Source organism: Lissotriton helveticus, chromosome 3_1 (assembly GCF_964261635.1).
Source record: "Lissotriton helveticus chromosome 3_1, aLisHel1.1, whole genome shotgun sequence".
In the NCBI taxonomy this organism is placed as follows: domain Eukaryota; kingdom Metazoa; phylum Chordata; class Amphibia; order Caudata; family Salamandridae; genus Lissotriton; species Lissotriton helveticus.
Genome location: NC_136061.1, coordinates 689,055,871 through 689,076,395, shown reverse-complemented (window position 1 = coordinate 689,076,395; position 20,525 = coordinate 689,055,871). Strand labels below are relative to the sequence as shown.

General features: G+C 45.3%; 1 protein-coding gene across 2 annotated transcripts in view; it reads left to right on the top strand.

Moving 5' to 3' along the window:
- VPS13C (vacuolar protein sorting 13 homolog C) overlaps positions 1-20,525 on the top strand; it is a 2,773,485-nt gene that overhangs the window by 429,704 nt on the left and 2,323,256 nt on the right. For both annotated transcript variants that reach the window (XM_078680824.1, XM_078680823.1), the window contains exons 13-16: positions 833-1,004; positions 8,168-8,230; positions 14,263-14,407; positions 16,850-16,944. In XM_078680824.1, the coding sequence (XP_078536950.1) occupies positions 833-1,004; positions 8,168-8,230; positions 14,263-14,407; positions 16,850-16,944 (475 nt within the window). The remainder of the gene's footprint in view (positions 1-832; positions 1,005-8,167; positions 8,231-14,262; positions 14,408-16,849; positions 16,945-20,525) is intronic.

The window sequence follows — 20,525 nt, the reverse complement described above, 5'->3', positions numbered from 1 at the left end:
ATTAATCTTCTCCATAATCCTCTTCCAAATGCTGTTTTTCTGTGCATCAAGGAAAGAAAAGGATGCCTTCCCAAACAGTTGGTCCATTTTGTCCATGCACTCCTCTGTGAGCACCTCCAACTCCCTCTACGAAAATTAGATGTTGTGTTTTCTGGGGTACCCAGCTTCCTTTCCTTCCTCTGCAGCCATATTGTGGTGAGCTGAGGTTCCCCTGTGATAGCAATACTTTTTCTGTGCCACTACCTGCTTCCTGTGGGTGTGTGAAGCCTCTGCCTGGGAGCCAAAACCCAGTAATCAGCTTCCACCGGGCCTCTGGCATCTTCCACTTTCTCTCAGCTGCAATTTGCGACCGATTTCTTACTTTTTTGATTTCCTATTTAAGGAATCACAACTTTGCAATTTCTTAAATATACAAATTTTTTAATAGCGTTTGCGACTCTTTGGGAATCGCTATTAAGGTAATGCATCATTCGTACATATATATTTGCAACTCACCAATTACGATTTCTACAGAATCGCTATTTGTTAGTCACTATTTTGGTTTTTCGTACATTTGGGCCTATGTCTCTAGCTTGTTATACACATGACTCCGAGGTGAATCCTGCTACACTTTTCGGGCTGCCCAAATAGTGACTGCATTACACTTAATCAAGTTTGAGAAAGTATGGGTTTCCTTTATTTGCCCTCGTTCCTTGTTCTTTTTTAGATGTTCCAAAGTGACTTGCAAACAATGTCTAAAAAATATCAAATTAAAACATTTATTAAGTATTACTTACATTTATAAATATTATATATTTCACGCTACTGAAAAGTCAAAATATTTTTATTGCAGGTGGCTGTATGCAATCACTAGCATTCTTGAAGTCCATATCAGAAGATACAGTCGCATGTGGTCGTGGTGCAAAATTCAACAGCACAGGCAGAACTTAAAAACATATAAAAGCTTGTATAAGAACAAACTAGCCCTGAGTAAAATCCCAGAAGACCTCCAAAAACAACTTCAGGTACCTTTCTGAATTTCTGCATACAGTTCTATTTTCTTCGTTTAGTACAAGTGATGTATACTTTACGTACAGTACTTTATTTCCTGTGCATATTCTTATCATCTTGAATAATCTCCTCCTTCCTTAATTTTGGATGCACAGTCGTGATAAAAACTTACGGATAACTAGCATGGACATTACCCATGTCATAGTGGATCGATTTCTGCAACTCCGAGTAATTATAGCTATGGTACCAATGATTACTTTTTAGGTCTCTCCTACAGGCAGGTAAAAACTGGCTGGAGTCCAAGACATATTGTACATGGAACCAGTACATGCAGTGGATCTTGAATTAGCCTTGAATTAGCCCAATGCTTACTACTGTTTCCTTCTTTTCAATCTCATTTACTTGTTCTATATTTCATGGATTTGCTTAGACCTTGTTGTTAGTCCCTCTCCTGGAACAAAGCTTCTTTACCTTCCTTTTGATTGGATAACCTCTATCCTTCCACTGCTTACATTCCAGCACTGACATTTTTTTTTCTGTCAGCACTATATGGAAGTGCATATGTTTTCTTGCTCTCTTCCCTGTGTGTTGCTTCCCCACTCAAAGCCCTTTCCCACACTTTCCATCTTGTTCCACCCTCCCCTGCACCCAACAGCTCATCTATTACTTTCCTTGATGTTAAGTTGCTCGCTGCATAGGTCGTGGCAGAACGCAGGAGCAGGCCCTTGTATTGCATGCCTCGCAATAACACACACAGACAACTGTTGCAGCTATTGGGCTGGAAATCACAAGTGACCATCGCCCGTTTATTTATACTCTCTGGCCATGCCTGGCCAGATAGTGCTATATTGTGTGTATGCCCTTTCGGGCCAGCAGGTTGAGGGGTGGTCTCCCTGCAGCATCTAGACCGCTACATCCCTTCCCAAGTTAGTGTTCAAAACAGCAGAATAAACTTAACACATAAAGTCTGTAAGTTTTTGGCTTGGCCGGGGGTTAGGTCTTAGGCTGTATCTTGACTGTTGACTTCGTTGACTCGCCAGAGCCTCTCTCGGTGGTGCCGGGTCGCCAATGGGGCTTGTTTCAGCATCAGCGGCCATGGGAGAGGGTGGACCGCCCACTGCCGTGCCCTGCTCGTGGCAGAGATGGTTATCTTCTACTGTTACTCCTGATCGGTTAATAGGCCCGGACATCACTTCTTCTGAGTCATTGTTTGTTACCCTTTTGAACCAGGATACGTTCTGGGTTATTGTCTGCTCACCTCGTTTGGCCATAACGGCCGTGCCGTTGGTTGCCACCACTGTCCATTGACCAGGTTCATATGTTGTATGGAACTTTCCTCCGCCACATCGGATTCGTACCAGAACAGAGCTCCCTGGAATTATGACTCGGGTGTTTGCTCTCCTTTTCCCAGTGGCTTATTCGTTGGTTATTGTTTGGCGAGCTTGGGTACTGGCAGTGTCATAGGGTTCCAGGGTCCAGCTACTCGCTGCGGAGATGGTGTCTCCACGGGGACCGGCAAGCATCTTTCTTAGTTAAAGCTCGTAGGGGTTCGGCCAGTGTGGCCAGGCTGGGTATGAACCGCCCGCAGTAGGTGGCCATATCAAGAAAACTGCAGACTTCCGATGCTGTCCTGGGTGCAGGCGCTTGTTGTGTGGAATGTGATTTGCACGGGTCTACCCTGACCCCGTCCTGGCTGAACACGTATCCATAGAATTCTCTACATTTTTGGAATAAAAAGCACTTTTCACGATGGAGAGTGATTCCTTCTTCTGCGAGGCGCTGGAGAGTCGCTTTGAGGTGGCAGTGGTGTTCTTCTCTGGTGGCGCAGTGTATCAATATGTCATCGCTGACATTGAGTACAATCGAGTCCTGATAGTACTTCACTGACAGTGTTCTTAAATATCTCCGCTGCCGATGAAATTCCGAAATTTAGCCTTTTGTATCGACGTAGGCCTTGTGCGTCAAAAATGTTGTGATTATCGACTCATCTCTGCTAGCCTCAGCTGATGATATCCTGCATTGAGGTCCAGTTTGGAGAACCAGCAGGATCCGTTCAAATCGGCCAGGATATTGTCAACTGTCAGCGTTAGGTGTCTCTCACGTCTGATTGTTTGCTTGGACAGGCTCATGTCTATGCACAGTGGGATTTTGCCTGGCTGCTTAGGCTTCTCTACTATTACCATGGGTGAGACCCACGGGGTGGGGCTGGTAACCTTTTCGATAACTCCTTGTTGTTTGAACTCAGAGTTCTTGTTCGACTAGTGGTCTGAGGTCAAAGGGTATCCGGCGGTGTCGTAGGGTGACAGGTTTAACTGCTTTATCAATGTGTACCTTTATCAGGGGCCTCTTCACACATCCAAGCCCTCTCACCAGTTGTGGAAACATGTCTAGGACATCTTCAGTTTGTACGGTCTTGACTGCATTGGGGAAAGTGACCAGGCCAAGGTCCTCGGCCGTGTGGCTTCCTACTAGGTTGTTGGCTTCCCAGTCGACTATGTGAAATGTCGTGGTGACCTCATGGTTCTCTTACTTCACCTGTTTGACCATTTTACCTTTGGGGGGTAATGGAGTGTGACTTCCGTAGGTGAGGATTCTTACATGCGATGGGACTAACGCAGGCCTTGGTTTCAGGCGTTTGTATTGTTGTTACCCCATCACGTTGACAGACGCGCCTGTGTCAATCAGGCTGGTGACCTGTGATCCAGCGATCTCAAGGGCGCACGTAGGTTGAGGGCGCCTCTTCCGCTTGAGGTTGTTGGCGAATGATATGAGATAGCACTTGCCTTCTTAATCAGTTGATGAGTCTTCCAGGTACTGTCTTGGCCGGACTGCTGTTCTGAGTGTCCTGGGGTTTTCGTGGTCCTCCAGCGAAAGGTGTTTTACTGATTTGGATGGTGGTCTTCTTCCTCGGGTACCTCGACTTCATGGCCCTCCTCTTCAGGCTACTGAAAAGTGGTTGGGGTGCTGCATTTTGAGCGTGTGCGACCTTGTGCAGGGCATTCGTCATGGGGGTGTTCCCTTCTCGCGCAGTATCCGCAGCGTGACCCTTGCGCACTCTGCCATCTTCCACGGGCACCTCTGTTTGGCGCACACACGACATCCGCTCTTTCGGTTTTCACTGGCAATGGTTTTTCTGCTTGTTGCGTGATGGCATCCAACAGGTCATGTGACTGCGCCATTATGAATATGTCCTCAAGGGAGATGCCGGGTTGTCGCAGGATAAGGGTCCGGAGGTTCTTGTTTCCACACCCCTGTATTAGCTGGGCCCTTACTACTTTGTTCTGGTCGTCTGCTGTACATTCGCTTGCCAGATTCCATAGGCACTCATTAAATGCATCCATTGATTCCCTGTCCCTCTGACGTGCTTGGCGTAACTTAAACCTTTCATAATCGGGGTTCAAGTTGAGGGTCGAAATGGACGTTTAGCGTTGTCACTGCCGCATTGTAATCATTGGGTGAACCGTGTCAAGTAGGTGAGGATACAGCTTGCAAATATCTTCCCCTGCAAAGTAGAGCAGCAGCGACCTCTTCACCACGCCATCAGTTTCACGCGTCGCTGTGAAATAGTTATCTAGCCTGCTATTCCAGACAGTCCATCTGGGGGAGGCAGTGGCTGGGTCAATGAGCTCACTAAATGGGGGTAGCGCGCTGATTTGTGAGTGTTGTACCGTCTGCTGAACAACTGCTGGCCCAGCTGGCAGGGTGGGTGGCTGGTGTTGGGGTGCAGTTTGACCTGCTGGATAACTCATGGTTGGGTGTGTTGTGTTTATCAGGCGGTACAGGAGTATGCTTTTACCATAGGGCGAAAAGATGGCACTTGCTGCTGAGGTTGTGTGGCAGGCGGTGGGACCGGTGCTCTTTTCGTGCAAATGTATTGCTTTGCTCTTGAATTATGCTCCCAGAGGCAGCCCCTTGCGCTATGCAGTCCGGTATGCAGAAGTGTTGCACCTTGTCCTTTTTTTTTTCTTCCTTGAATTTGCCAATGCTTTATTGTTATGTGGCTGGAGTTTCAGTGTCCCCTTGGAATTGGGTATGCCAATGCTTAGTGATGCTTCAGGTGAGTAGCAATGGCCTGGGGTGGCCGGATCACTTGCTGCCATAGGAACTAGTAGTGCAGGGCAGGCATTGCAGCTCGGCTGGGAGGAAGAGAGCGCGCCGCTTGACTCAGGCTGCACATGTGTGGGCCCAGCAGGACGTCTTCGCACATGCGCGCACCTCGCAGCCTAATGCGGGCTCGAACCCTGACTGTGCCAGGACCACCAGCGGAACTGGGGAAGCACGCGGAAGGGTGCGAAGAGCAGGTCGGCATGGGGCAGTTCAGTACCTTGTTATCTTTGGTGACCAGACGAGAGCTTTGGGTGTCAGGCAGATGGGCTGATGGTGCCGGCGAAGCAGCTCCGTTCAGCTTCACGACCTCGGGTACACTTTCTGGGCTTCCCCATGTCGCGCCTGGGCTGCGCTTCACGTGTACGCCTTTGCTCCACCGGGCCGACGGGCTGGGAGCAAGGGCACCAAAGCAGATCGGGCCCGGGTGGATCTCAGGACGGCTACCCTCGTCGCCAGTGTAACGTTGGTCGCTGCGTAGGTCGCAGCAGCGCGCAGAAGCAGGCCCTTGTATTGCAAGCCTCGCGATAACTCACACTGACAACAGTTGCAGCTATTGGGCCGAAAGTCATGAGTGACCTCTGCCCGTTTATATATACTCTCTGGCCATGCCTGGCCAGAGAGAGCTACATTGTGTGTATGCCCTTACGGGTCAGCAGGTTGAGGGGTGGTCTCCCCGCGGCATCTGGACCACTACACTGGCCTCTCTCCATCCTACTAGGTTTTCTCTTCTTTGTATTTGTTATTTTTATATACCTAACTCCTTTTATTCTCTTCGCTGCTGCTCCTCTGTGCTGAATTTACCACTCCACCCTCGCCTACTCTCCTGTTGCTTGTCCACCTCCCTTAACATTTCTCACTCCTTTTTTATTTATTTATTTACTATTATTTTTTGGAGGACCTGGCAGCTGCAGTTCTCTGGCAGGTCATTTCTTTATTTTTTGTAATTTACTGCTACAAGATAGGCAGGGCTAGTAGATTCATTGTTTATTTAAGAAAGGCTATTATATGTGCATACGTCCTTTCTTTGTGAACAAAGACAGACTGTAAATCCAACATGTTGCTGTGACAGCAAAGATGGACGTGCTTAGACAAATAGTGAATATCAATTGTTAACGAGAGTCTAAGACACCCTTTCCTTAATGAAAAATACATAAATTAGCAATAAAAATGTCATCCTCCCAGCAAAGTAAGACCATCAAAGAACACACACTAAATCTGAAGCTAAATATTGCATCTGCAGTCTAACAATAGCCCCATCACCAAAAATGTATGGGACCACAAATGTGATAATGTAGCCATTCCAAAAGTCCATGGTCTTGATAGATTGCCCATCCAAACAAAGGCAGACCAGGAAAAAATATATGAAAGCACGTAGCTGAAGGAGGCTGATTCAAATAAGACACTCTTTCTGTACTTTTATTTTCCTCATTTTGGAAGAATTGATATGAGGTATTTTGAAAAAGGTGCAGAGAGGGCAAACTCTATACATTTACTCATTTTACAGTTCAGGCTGAACTGCTCCCATTGTAGCGGGAACAAGAATGATTTGCAGATAGCTGGATCCAATCGGAGGTGGCAAGGCAAGCGAAAAATTTTGGATTTGGATACAGGCTGAGCCATTGCGAGTGTGTGAGATAAATTCAAGCATTCCATTCATCACTTTGTTTGTGCTACCCTAAGTGTGACGGTATGCCCGATGAAGAACCTGTGTTTACTGTGCCACTAGAACCAAGCTATACCTGGATAATGAACCCTAATAAAGGAAACACTGGTCCTGGGTTGCTTGTGTTGCGGTTTAGGGAGGACCTGGACTGTCAATTCAGACTGGGCTATTCCCACTGGAACAGTGTCAAGAATGCTTTGCATAGAGCTGGGTTCAAACTGAGGTAGTATGGTAGTCAAAATAAGATGGATTGGGATACAGCCCTGAGAGATTGCCAGTGGTTGGTATTTATTCAATCATTCCATCCATCATTTTGTTTTTGATGCCATAAGTTTGATGGGTATGCCCAGACATGGGTGCCGTGCTTACTGTGCCACTATAGCCATGCTCTACCTGTCTGATGCCTAGGTTGCTTATGTTTCAGTTCGGAGGGGATCTGGCCTGGCAGTTTAGCCTGCACTGTTCCCATTGGAACAGGGTCAAAAATGATTTACATATAGTTGGGTCGAATCCGAGTTAGCATGGTGGTTGAATTTGGGTGCTTCCCTGAGCAGTTGCCATTGGCTGAGATTAATTCCAACATTCCATCCATCTTTGTTTTTGATGCCCTTTTTACAACAGTAGCTCACTTTACTTATCTCTGCTACAATACTGCAAAATACAGTGCTCATAAAAATCTGCGGTGACTCCTCTGTTGTGGAGGAGGAGCATCAGCCCCCCCTGCGCCCCCATAACAAAAATATTTTATTATCATATTATTTTTCTTTCTGCTAAAAGCAGCCAAGTCTAAGCGTGGCGAGCCTTGACGAGAGCAGTGGGAGGAGTAGTGCACACTGTAAGTGAACATGACGGTTTGTTTGGCTGTCTAAGGTCGGCCAAACTGCCATGCACACTTTGATCTCTTTCCCCCCGAGCAGTGTTGTCCAGCTGGGTGGAGTAAGGCACAGGCTCCTAGGACCTGAGCGGGCATTAAACAAGCCTGCTCAAACCAATCACAGTGCTGCTCTCATGCTGTATTGCCACTGTGAGAGCAGCGTCTTGATTGACGTCTGGGATCCTGAGCAGTGGCAGGGACCAGAGGTGAACCCAGAGATGGCGACAGACTGGTGCTCTTTTTAAATTATTTACCCCTATGACCTACTCCTAACACACCTCCCCCGCCTCACCACTTGTTACGAAAGTGATCGGCCACTACATAGACTACATGAAATCTAGAGTGACATAAGAGGTTATGCAAAGAAATAATGAATCTGCTCATGATTAAGGAATGATATGGCCATTACTACCAGACACTAAATGCCATTTTGTTAAGGTCTTTGTTTTTGCCATCAAATGTACTTGTTTCTTTAGGATGTAAGCGTTTTAATGATTATGCTGATCTGAGGTGCTCCATCCCTTATTTTGCAGCTTGCAGAAAAAAATCTTGATGTTTTCAACATTGTTCTGGCAAGACAGCAAGCTCAAGTTGAGGTAACTCTTGTTTTTGACATTCATCTTTCAGGTTGAGAAATGTACTTCTTAGAATGTGTGTGTGTTGTTATGATTACAAGTAGATCATTCCAATGAATGGTTTATGTAGGACTATGTTTCATTCATCTTATTTCACTTATCATGCCATGCAACGGAAATTATGAAACTTGTAAAACTGTTTGGAAATAACTTGCTGTCAGGCATGCCCTGTTGCGGTTCTCCCTAAGTGACATATGATTATCTTCGTTAAGTTTATACATTGGTTTCATACTTATTAGAGGAAGATGAGCCAACCCCAAGTCATAAATATAACTCCACCCCGGCTTCTTACTGTTTGAAATGTGTGTCTCACAATGGTTACTCTTTCTGACTTGGAAATGGTGCCTTTTGAAATGTTGTTTTTACATCTGCGTTTAGCCAAGACCTTTTGATTTTAACAAAATATTAGGCCTGGGTTTAATTAAAATTAGGCCTGCTTGGCTGGTGACATGATTCACTGCGTTGACACACCTTACTTGTCTATTGGCTGGATTGACCATGAGAATAAAACATTACTGGTGATGTTTTTGCCAACATAAAGCCGAGGAGCTAACTTGTGGACATCTTGAAACCTGGCAAACTCTTGAGAGTTGGGCATCACCCTGTCCTGCAGGGCCGGACTGGGAACCACAGACAGCCCTAGCTAAGTGCTCGGCCGGCCCCCCTCCCCACTGGGGGGGAGGGGGGAGTTGGAGGTGCCGCCGAGCTCTTTGCCTGGCCCGGTTTTCTGCCGATTTTGGTACAGGGCCGATTTTGCAGCTATGCTGCAAAAACGGCCCTGTAACAAAAACGGACCCCAGGGGCCCAAAACCGGCCCCCACCCACTCTACCTGCTCACTGGCACCCTGGCCTGCAGGGACCGTGTCTCCAAAGCAAACATAATGGCTTCACTTGGCTTTCGCAGGGGATTGGCTCTCTCAGGGGATTGGCTCTCAAAGGGGATTGCAAGAGTTGTTCAGTCTGCCGGAGCCCTAGACTCCTTCCTCCCCAAGCCACCGCCTTCCCTTCCCAGGTAAGGAAGTTGGCCCTGCCTAGTGCCTGGAGCCATGACCTGCAGGGACCGGCCCTCCAAGTAGAAAGCTATGGCTTTGCCCTTCACTTACGGGAGTTTACAGGAGTTGTTTAGCCCACAGGAGCCACAGATTCTTCCATGTTTGATTCCACCCTGCCCCGGTTAGGGAAGGTGGCCCTCCCTGGTGCCTGGAGCTCTAGGCTGTAGGGACTGTGCCTTCCAGAAAAAAGCCATGGCTTTGCCCACCTCTTACAGACATTCCAAGAGCCATTCAGCCTGTAGAAGCCTCAGACTCCTCCCTGGTCAGATGCCACCCTGCCCTAGGATCTGCTCAGTAGCATGGCCCTCACTGCAGTCCCGTCTCTGCTTTACGCTGTGGAGGGACACAAGAGTCCGCCACAGTTTTCAGCCACCATACTCTAGGTAGTAACCCAACCCCTCTCTCCTTGGGCGTCCCTGGGAAGCCACTTTCCCTAGACTATTAAGCTTCCATGAAGTGGGAACTTACAAAACTCATCCAGTCATCTGGTCGGACAGTCACCAGCTGCTCTTCTAGTCTGCAAACTCATTTAACCGATGGCCTTGGCCAACCTCGCAACCAGAGTGCCCCAACCTAGGCCTACAGCAGCCAAAGAGAGGCCATGCAATCTAAGACCAGTATTCAGGAGGCTCCTCCACCGGCACTTGCCTCCAGTCGACTCTGCTGGTGTATTTTCTGGGCATCTGATCATCCTGCTAATCTATGAAGGTTTGTGCCCTCATCTCTGTACCCAGCTGCTCAGGATGGTATCACGTGGTGTAGGTGGCATCCCATGTGCCGGCTCACCGTCCCTCCCACTGACCTGGGACAGAGAGGCCACAGGGGGGCTGTGAGTGCCCACGGATGGAGGCAAATGCTTGACTCAGAGGATGACTTTCAGTAGAGCATAGGGAGATAGCTGCTCTGCTACTTACGAAACACTGACCCAGACTCCGGTCATCCAGGAAAAATATTTCTGTACCAGGAGGTACTATAAAATACTTTGAAAATTATCCAACCTCAACTTTTTGGATTACGAAGCACATAAACCTAAAGGCTGAACTTATGCTGAAAGCAACTTTCATGCACACTAAAACAATATCCAGAGGAAGAGATCGATCATTCACTACTTGTACATATTGCAAAAATGTATGTGAAACAATTGTGCCTTTATCAGGTTCATGCCCTAAAATTAAGGACATAGGAATTAAAAGACCACCAAGGTTCTGAAGCTACGTATTGATAGAGCAAACAATTTGGTTGGCTTACATACACGGAAACTCATTTAAAGAATAGTCTAGATGATTCAGGAAAACATGATGTAGCGTTCAACAAAGCTGGTACTACTGTGGTGATTGATGTTTCAATCTGTGCCGAAAACGTTCATAAGGTGCTTGAAGAAGCATTTGAAAGTAAAGTCATCTATTATAGAGAACTATCTAAAGAAATCCAATTTCCCCCAAATTATATCACTGTGAAATTTCATGGTTGCATTGTAGGTTGTTGGAGAATGTACTGTCAATATAACAATGTTGCTCTAATTGATCTAGAACTACAAATGTATTTCCTCTTCGAAATGGACTCTTTAAAAATGCACGAGGTATGCATTGACAAGTAAAAGATTAGTGAAGCTCAATAAATCTGTACTGTACGTTATGTTTCGAATGAAATGTTAATGTTGGAAATATTGAAACATATAGTATAGTATACATGTTTAGCGATAATTTAAATAATGCCTCTAAGTATTAGGGTTTGATATATAGTGTCATGATGAAAAATGATAACAAAATGTAATTAAATATTTATTAAATATTGTTAAAATTAGGAAATGTTAATAAGGTAATGTGTGAATTTAGATTAGAATAGACAATATTGAAATACTCGCTGTATGAAAGAACATTTGTTAAAATGATTCACATTTTACATACACATTATTGTATGCTGATCTTATGATTTTTTCTAGAAGCTGAAGCCTTACCTTAGAATATTCGCCATGCGTCAGACTGGCTAATTAACTCTTTTGAGTAATCCCTCTGTAAGCCAGTAGGTGGCATCCTTCAGCTCTGTTGGTGTTGTCCGTACCTGAAATGATGTTCGCGCTGCCTATATAGGCACCACACCAGCCCCCGCCCATATTGGCACCACCAAAGGGCAGATCCAGACAATATCCAGACAAGTTCCCTTCTATCATTTTTTTTCTACATTTTATCAAATATTAGTTTGCTGATGACACAGAGTATGCAGCCACAACCTATTTATGTGCTCTCTTTATGTGTTCTACCCAGGACTAACCAGTAGTTCTCTTTTCGAAATAAGAACTGGACCATATATTGTCAGAAACACAAACATTCGGGGTAGAGGAATATCCCTAGGTTCCTTGCAGGGGCCAACCCTGTCCCACAGCATTGTTGGAATCTGGGAGAAACATTACAAGGATCATCCAAAATAGATGGTGGACAATCATGCAGGAGAGCTGTAAAGTTGGGACTGGTTATTATTTCCACCTTGGAAATGGTGAAGATGTAATAGTTTAATTGCTATTCGAATGGAGGACGTTGGAGAGATAAAATAGCTCCATGGTCAGTCAATAGCAGGAGTCCCACAGCTTGCAAAAGTACGTATTTGAACAAAGTGTAGATCATGTCTAGGGTCTGTCATGAACAATGGGTGGCCCAGTACTGGCTTCAAGGTGGTGTGACCGATGCGGTCACACCAAGGTCAAGAGGGTACCCTTTACATGACAGGCTGAGGTGAGAAAAGATCAGCCTGCTAAGATCTTTGTAGCTGTGGTATTTGTAGGTGATAATTACAACAGCATGATAATTGCTGGTTAATGCACTTGATGGAGAGATCTGTGATTTGTCTAGTCACAATTTTGAGTCATGATAAAGTAGTATGGAGGATTAATGTTCTTGCGGCAAAACACGTGACATGCAGATCTTAAATTAATATTGTATGTGGATAACTCAGTGAGTTACTGCATTTGTCACAGAGATCCTTTTGGCGCTTGGAGTTCCTAAGTTAAAATCCTAAAATTGCTCATTGAGTTATGTACTTGCATCAAACCACTGAATGCAATTTGAAAGTTATAGGTTTAGAACCTTATTGGTTTTTCTATCATTTTTTTTTTATTATTCTCTGGTTGCCAAATAGGGTTTTTTAGGATAGCAATACAGTTTTATTAGAATGAAACCCCAATCATTGTGTTATGTTTCAAATCCTGACTTTTTTTGGCAGATTTACTAACACTTTGTGCCTAGTTTGCTTCATAAAAGTGATGCAAACCTGGAGCAAAACATTGCCTGGGGCTTATTTTCCAGCATAAATCCTGAATTGTGTTGGACAGCAGCCCTAAAGTAACACAAAGTAGTACCATGCACTACTTTACTTCAAGGAGGCATCCCACGGGTGATACTTGGACATTCCCATGCATCTATTTTGATGCAATTTCCTATCTACTAACTTTGTCTGAAAGGGAGTTGCATCAAAAATGACACCCCCCAAAACAGTCATAAAGTTGGAGATAAGATTTAGTTTCTCCAAAACGTTCCAACTTTGTCAAAGCATAAAACTGTGTGCTGGAAGGGTTCGATTTCAGTAGAAAAACCTATGCTTAACATCCCTCATAAAAATTTGCACTATGATGCAAGGGTGTGTGCATTGGTACAAAGTAATCTAAGGTATGCCAGCGCGAGAGGAGAGAACAGCAGCACCATATCTCAGTAGACATGGTGCTGCTACATTGTCCTTTTCACGTTACTCCACACAGCATCTTTGTCTGTTTTTCTTCGTAGATACTTAATTACTCTGCCCTTTCCTTTCTCCAGACTAAACACTCTTAATCAAATAATGCGTAGTATGGATGACTTTGACTCCTACACCTCCTAGTCCTCATTGTTTTCAGCAACATTTTCTACAGATTGATTTACCGACTTATTTTAAAAAGTGAAAGTAAAGGCTATATAGTATGCCATTTTTTCCTATGAAAGTAAAGACTACCGGTTGGCATTTTTTCCTAACGCACAACAAAATTTAAATCTTTATAAATGATCCGTACACATATTTCAAAAATGTATCCGCAGCAAGGATAGCAGAAGTGTGGCATGGAAACAAAACTTTTAATAGGATCAAAACAAATAAAGATACCTTACTTGTTGATGGTCAAATGATACATTCACTAAAACCCTTTTTCCACATACTATCATTTGTGTGTTATGTGGTTTGTATCAGTAAAATGGTGTCTGTGAACATTCAGGGGCCATTTCAATAGAAAATGCACTGTCTGTAAGTGACTGCACTACCATACCGTGCTTTAGTAATATATTTTCAATAGTATGCTCCAAAATGCACTGCTGGACACTTGCCACAGTCTTTCCATTCTCCTGCTGAATAGGGGCTTCTAATTTGCTACACTTGTTCTTTGTGTGATGCTTGGATTTTTACAATCCCTGTGACAACATAGATAGCAGCACCCCACTCTGAAAATTGTTCCAGTCCACTGCCTATCAGAAATTCATGGACGATTCATGGCGGCCTAAATGTTATTTCTATTGTGGATTTTTCTGAGTAAGCTGGAGTAACTCCCCTTCAGGATGGAAAGAGGAACGGGCCACCTCCAGACTTGGAACAGGGGGTCCTGCAATTGTTTTCTTCACAGAGACAAATGTTTCCACTATAGAAAGAAAAATTATATCAGGGATATACACTTTATACAAGCCCTGATGGGTGAAATGGAAGCCCAGTAACATTTAACATGCCATTCAAAGTAGTTCGTCTGGAAACCTGTGCCTGGGGTCAGCTTTACTTTCCAAAAGTAGTAAATCTGCACCCATTCTTAGGATACTAAAGGTGAGTAGATTTACTGCAGTTTTTTTAAAAGTCTGTTCCAATGTGCATAGTCATGAAACTGTAACGTTTACATTTATGCAACTATATACAGTTAGACATCTGTTTGTGTTCTAGATGGTGAGATCAGGACAAAAGCCTCTTGGAAAAAAATCTTCGCAGCGTGGAGAAAAACGCGGAGGCGGATGGTTAGGTGCTTTCTGGGGAAAGAAAGAACCTAAAAAGAAGGAAGAAGAAGAAGAAGAAACTACCACATCAGAAGGTAGGTCCTGATCATAGTTGAATCTCTTGCAAGAAATATGAAAACGAGTGGTTATGTTTTTAAGAATTTGCAATTATTTTTTCTTTCTAAATTACTGCAATTTTTTAAAACTGCACGATTAACATCCATGGTTCAAATCGAAGTTTACTTTTTAAAGTTGTGATTTTGTAACACTAAGTTATTTTTAGGAAAACTATCCTCAACTTCCATCCAGTCTCACATTTGTAGGAAAAATGATATTCAAGATAACTGGTTTTGAAATAATCACATCCATTGTAGGACTGATTGGCACTCCCGAGAAGGTGAGTCAGTTTGCACAGGAAAGCTAGGAGCAAGGCGCAGCATGAACATAGGAAAAGCATTGAAATCTGGACTGCAGAGAAGCCATTAATCTGAATCTGTGCAAGACCTTGCTCTTGTAATACAAGTTTGCACACTACTATTGCCACAAATATAAATTGAGCAGACTGGAATATCCATGCATAATGCTGCTGTGCTCAATAATGGGTGGTTCAGTGTTCCTGCACCTGGGTTTCCCGGCTGAAGGAACGCCAAACCTTATTTTACTAGCTGTAAAATCTAGCTTGTAAAACTACCTGTGGAATGGGTTGAAGTGCTACCAAGCCCGCTTTCCTTGCCCACGTCTAATCCAAGGTATGAGGCACTGTGGTTGGTCAGGCTCTGGGCATCACTCTGCCCCTGGATCCTAATACTAAGGTCTCGGGTTTACACTCCCATAAATCCATGAAACTTGGAAAAAGAGCCATGACAACACTATCAAGTTTAATTATTTGATCTAGGCGATGGGAGCATGCACAAAAGGGACAGTATACAAAGCCGTCTACACATCTTCACCCCTAGTGCTCTTAGTAGTCACCTTTTTCTGGTACTTGCCTTTCAATATAGTTCTCCCTTCAGTTTTCAGATATATTTTGTATGTAGAAATCTAATTTAAAAAAAAAAAAAAACGTACCCATATGTCCTGGGAATAAAACATTCCATTTGTTACTGTAGAGATGATTGTGGTTATATCCGTAATTTCATTGGCCCAACCTCCAATTTTAATATACCTTCTATATTTCCATTTCAGTGCAATCCATTTTAAGTTGACTGCTTATTGACTTATGCACTGGTAAAGTAGCACCATATTTAAAGTAATGTATCCATGGGAGACAATATCCTAGAAAAACAGGTTACTTCCTGAAAAGTTCGTTCTCAAGGTCATGACTGCCCCAAACCCTTTCCCCTCCCCCATAGAGATTTCTGATGCCCTTTCGCCTCTCCATTTAAGGATAAATGATGATTCAGCATGCAATTTCTTTTATTTTATCTTCTTTCATCCTTTTATCTATTGAGGCATGGGCAATAGATGAAACTGATGCCACTGGCATCTGTGGTACCTTGTTTGTCGGTTGACCAGTTATTTCGGATGTACGACGGTACAACGCATGGTATTACCACGCGTACTGTTACAACGCGTCTTTTACAACGCAAGTCGTTTTCCATGACTTGCGCTGTAGAGGTGCGGATTTAGGAATAGTTTAATTTACTATTCCAACACCAGCCTACGTACAGTAGGGAAGGTGTTGGAATAGTAAATCTACAATTCCTTATCTTAGAGCGCCCTCCAGCGCAAGTCGTGGTTACGACTTGCGTTGTAAAGGACGCATCGTAACAGTACTGCGGGGTAACATCCGCGTTGTAAAGGATGTTCCCCGTTATAAAGGATGTTCCCCGTTATTTCTGGTGGAGTAAAGAGACATAGCTGTTGAATAGGATCAGCGACTTCTCACACTGATGAAGTGGAATAGGCTAGAACAAATGTCCAAACCCAGTCTAAAGCTTTTGGAGAGGTTCGAGTAAAGATTTTGCAGGAGCCCTCATATCCATCAGAAAGGCTACCAAGGGCAAGTAACTTGCTCTCTCCTTCATGGCATTATGTATATCTCCTTCCACTTTCCGTCCACAGAGAAATGATGGAATTTGTTTTAATCTAAAACTACACTGTCCATGTTTGCCGTTGTATTGGCAGTTTTGATTATCTGTTGTGAGTCTTGCACTGTTTGTCCCTTTGGAATGGCTTTTTGAGTTAGAACTACGTAAATTGTCTATACTCTTGGATCAGTAATGGCCCTCAACATGGCACAGCATCTAACTGCAAAAATACATGGACGTAAAAAGCGTGTTTGTGTCAAAGGAAAATTGGAAAAATGGCCTCTCCAAGAAAGAACATTTCTATACAAGGTAGGAAACGGTGATAAGGAACTTTCCCATATTAAATGTGCCATTTGCGAATTAAAAAAATATAGAAACATGTTGTGACTTCTGCTTCCAGATATGAAGCAAGCTGATCTACGTAGAAAATGCTTATACTTTATAGTACTCGCTAGAGTTAAATATTGTCATCACATAACGTTTTAAACAAGCCCTTTCTTTCTGTAGATATAGATGACATTATGACTCCTGAAGAAAAGAAAAAGCTTTTTACTGCTATTGGATACAGTGAAAGTTTGAACAACCTTGCACTACCAACGGAGGTAAACTAACGTTTTATAAGGGTAATAATAAGTAATGTCACATTTGGCAGTCAATAGGTCTAACTTACACTTACCAGCTTTTTATCTGAAATAAACCTATACGTAACGTTAGAATGTACCCGATTGCTTACATCCAGAAGTGCTCTAGTGCGGTGGTTCATAGTAGACGATCTTCACTCTTTTAGATCTAGCCAAAGAGCTTTTAGCTCCTCCAAAGTCAGTGTGCTAAAGTAGAAAACAAGTAGCAATGTAGCAAAACAGCATAAATCATTTAACTGATAATGTGTTGGTGGATGATACGCAAATTCTTTGCTTAACCTTCTTCAAAAGAGCGTCCAGTCCTTCAAGCTGTGCCCGATACAAACCTACATGGTGGTGTGCAGAGCCAGCCACCGCCCACTCAGGACTCTGCAGTCCTCACATGCTTTCTCACTCCCTTCACGGTTCTCTACCCCCTTCTTTTTCCTTTCTTTTCTTCTCTTAGCTTGTCCTTACTCTCATGTTCCATTCACCTCTGCCCTCATTCCACTGCTTCCTCAATGCAGATGGATGAAGTGCAGCAACCGCAGGCTACTTTCAGAACAACACTGTATACCTTTGGTTGGAAATTCTTAGCAGGGTAGTGAGTCACTTGCTGTGTTCTTGGGCAGCCCCGAGAATAGGGCTGGGGGACACAATTGGGGGCGCACACTAGGGGAATAATAGTAAGGGCCCACAAATGAGACACGGACACGGGAGTGCTTTTATACTGGTTACCTTGCCGTCGCCAACTGCCGTACGTGCAAGCGTAGACCTCTTTTATTATTCTGAGGTCACGTGGTGCTGACGTGTTACGCCACAGGCTAAAACACTACATTCCTCCCCAACAAACATTAAAACAACCATCAACAGATCTCGCTTTGGTTCCGCTCTACATTGGTCAATTACAACTACACATTGTAGTCAGCAAGCACATATATATATATGAACAGTCTTACGTGAAGTAGTCTCTAAGTCGGCAGGATGGCACTGGATTTCGCCTCAATTGGTGTTGTGATAAACCCAGGCTCTGGGTTTCACTGACATCGGCATCAGGTGAGGTGTCGGCGGGCTGGAGCTCATGGTTGCAGCCACTGCTCTCCTGCCTCTCATCTGCTGCTTCGTCTTGCTGAGTTGATGCCTGGTCAGGGGACACCCGACTTACTGCAGGGAGGGATAAGTCCCTCAGCCCACCGGACTCAGTGCTTTCCCTGGTCGTGGAGCAGGGGCTCTCCTCACGCCTCGTGGGGAAACATGCGGCCCCCGCAGATTGGTACCTTTTGAAGTGAGACACATTGCGGGTCACTGTTTCTCTCCCTCGGGTGGCAATGACCCTGGTTCCCTTGACATTGACGACTGTCTATCGATCTGTTTCATAGGGCAGTCTGAATTTTCCACTGGTGATTCAATGCTTTAGCAGCACGGCATCTCCTCTAGTGAGCTGGGGCGCTCTGGCCCTCCTCCGCTGACTGACCTGAGCATGGGCTTTGCGGCATCTGGCATCAACTTGACTGACATTGGGAGGCTCTGGCCGCCACTGGGGGTGGTGAGGTATTGAGTCTGTAACCACTCTGCCCATGAGGAATTGTCCGGGGCTACACCCGTTGTGGTGTGGGGTGTCTGACGATAGCTCCTTAAAAATGTGAAAATGGCCAGTTTAAGGGATTGGCCTTAGTCATAGGCAATTCGAATTACCTTATTTAATGTCCCCATAAATCTTTCTACTTCGCCGTTCACTTGTGGCCATCTGGGTGTGATACATCTATGCTGAATTACATAAAGGTGATAGAGAGTAGAGTAGTACTCTCTATCCACTCCGCTAACCATGACAAATTGTAAACGTTCGGGTACAGGCTTGTGCCCACCTCCAAGAAAATGGTGAAGGTATTTTTCTAATAATTTTGTTCAAAATTAAATATTGGACCTCTGCCCGGCTGGGCAAGTCAATATACAATATAGTGTCCATTGTGTCTATATTTATCCCTTGCCTACATTCCCCTTGCATAGTACCACTGTTTTCACTATGATGTTTATGGTGGCGCCTGTGTTCACGACCGCCATGATGTCTTGGGAGCCTACGCGGATGCCGCACTGGGGCAGGCGTCGTGCCTTTCGAGTGGCAGTGCCGATCATGTGCACTTTGTGCACTATCCTTTCTTCATCCTCGTCATCCTCCATATCGCTTTGCCCTTGGTCCCCTTCTGGCATGGCGTTGACCACTTGTCTCGGCTTGCGATACTTCTTGGATCTGCAGACCTTCTCAAAGTGGTTGAATCGTCCACATCCCGAGCATCGCTTGCCTTTGGCGGGACACTCCGCCGCCGGATGGGGTGATCCGCCATAGTGTCGACAGGACTTGGGTTGCCCTGACGTAGAAGCTCCGGATCCCTTCTTGGTCCACCTCGTCGGAGGCTTCATTGTTACACTGTTGACCGGTTCGGCCTTCACTGGTCCCTGGAGGGCCGCTTCCATGTGCTCGGGCTTTCGACAGCTCCTTGGTGCGCCCTAGGGTTAATACGTCGGCGAGGGGTTTGCCTGACTCTTCCAGGATCCGCTCCGGCAGCTTGAAGGACGCATAGACTTGAATGACCTGGCCGTGAATTCCCTCTGTGGGGTCGGCGAACCCGCATGTGGATGCCAGGTTCTTGACCTGGGCATGATACGTGTCCAGCGACTCCTCGGGTAGCTGCCTGGCCTGCCGGAATATGAACCTTCCATAGTCCTGGTTGGCCATTGGTTCGAAGTGTCCATTAAGGGCGTTTATTGGTGTGTGGTGGTTCTTTAGTGTGACTTCCACCAGCGTCTTTGCGATGTTGTGGATGTCTTTGCCTCCTAGGTGGAGTACCATGGTCCTTTTCCTGTCCTTGTGGACCTTCGTTGCTTCAAAGAAAATAAGTCCTTCCACTTGGGTGCCAGTGACGAGTGTGATTCCTCCACTATGAATGACTCTATTGGGGGTATCGTGGACATATTGGGTGCAGGGGTGCATGGCTGTCCCTGCAGCGTCCGTGGATTGGTCTGTCTGCTTTGTCCCTTCTGGCCGGCCTTCTGGTGTTCCCCTTCTGGATGCACCAGTGTTAATTTGGTTGTGCCAATGCTTGATGTCTTGGGTCTGGCTTTGCTTGCAGGTGGCAATGCTTGTTTGTTTGTCCCTGATGACTTGCTGTGGGCTCCTAACCAGTTGGTATGTTTCTGGGGCCAGGGCACGTGGTGCCTCCTGTGTTGGGCCTCTCTGCCTTTTCCCTGTGTGTTGCTGGGCCCACTAAGCCAGTGGTTATTGCTTTCCTCTTTTTTCTTGTAGGATTGTGCTGCCCTCGTGGCTGTAGAGGGACTTGAGGTCCTATTTGGGGCGTGCTGCAGCACTCGCTGGGGCGTCAAAGAGGAGATCTGGCACCTGGAGCTCCTCGCGCCTCCCCCCGCTTCGCACTCGGGACAGTCACGCGCCTCAACTCCTCCACGCTGCAGCCTCCGCCGTGACACCAGGCACTCCTCCGCATGCCCCGTCGATGACCGGCACAGTGGGCCGCACACCGGGTCACGAGCGCCGTGAGCCGATGGCAGTG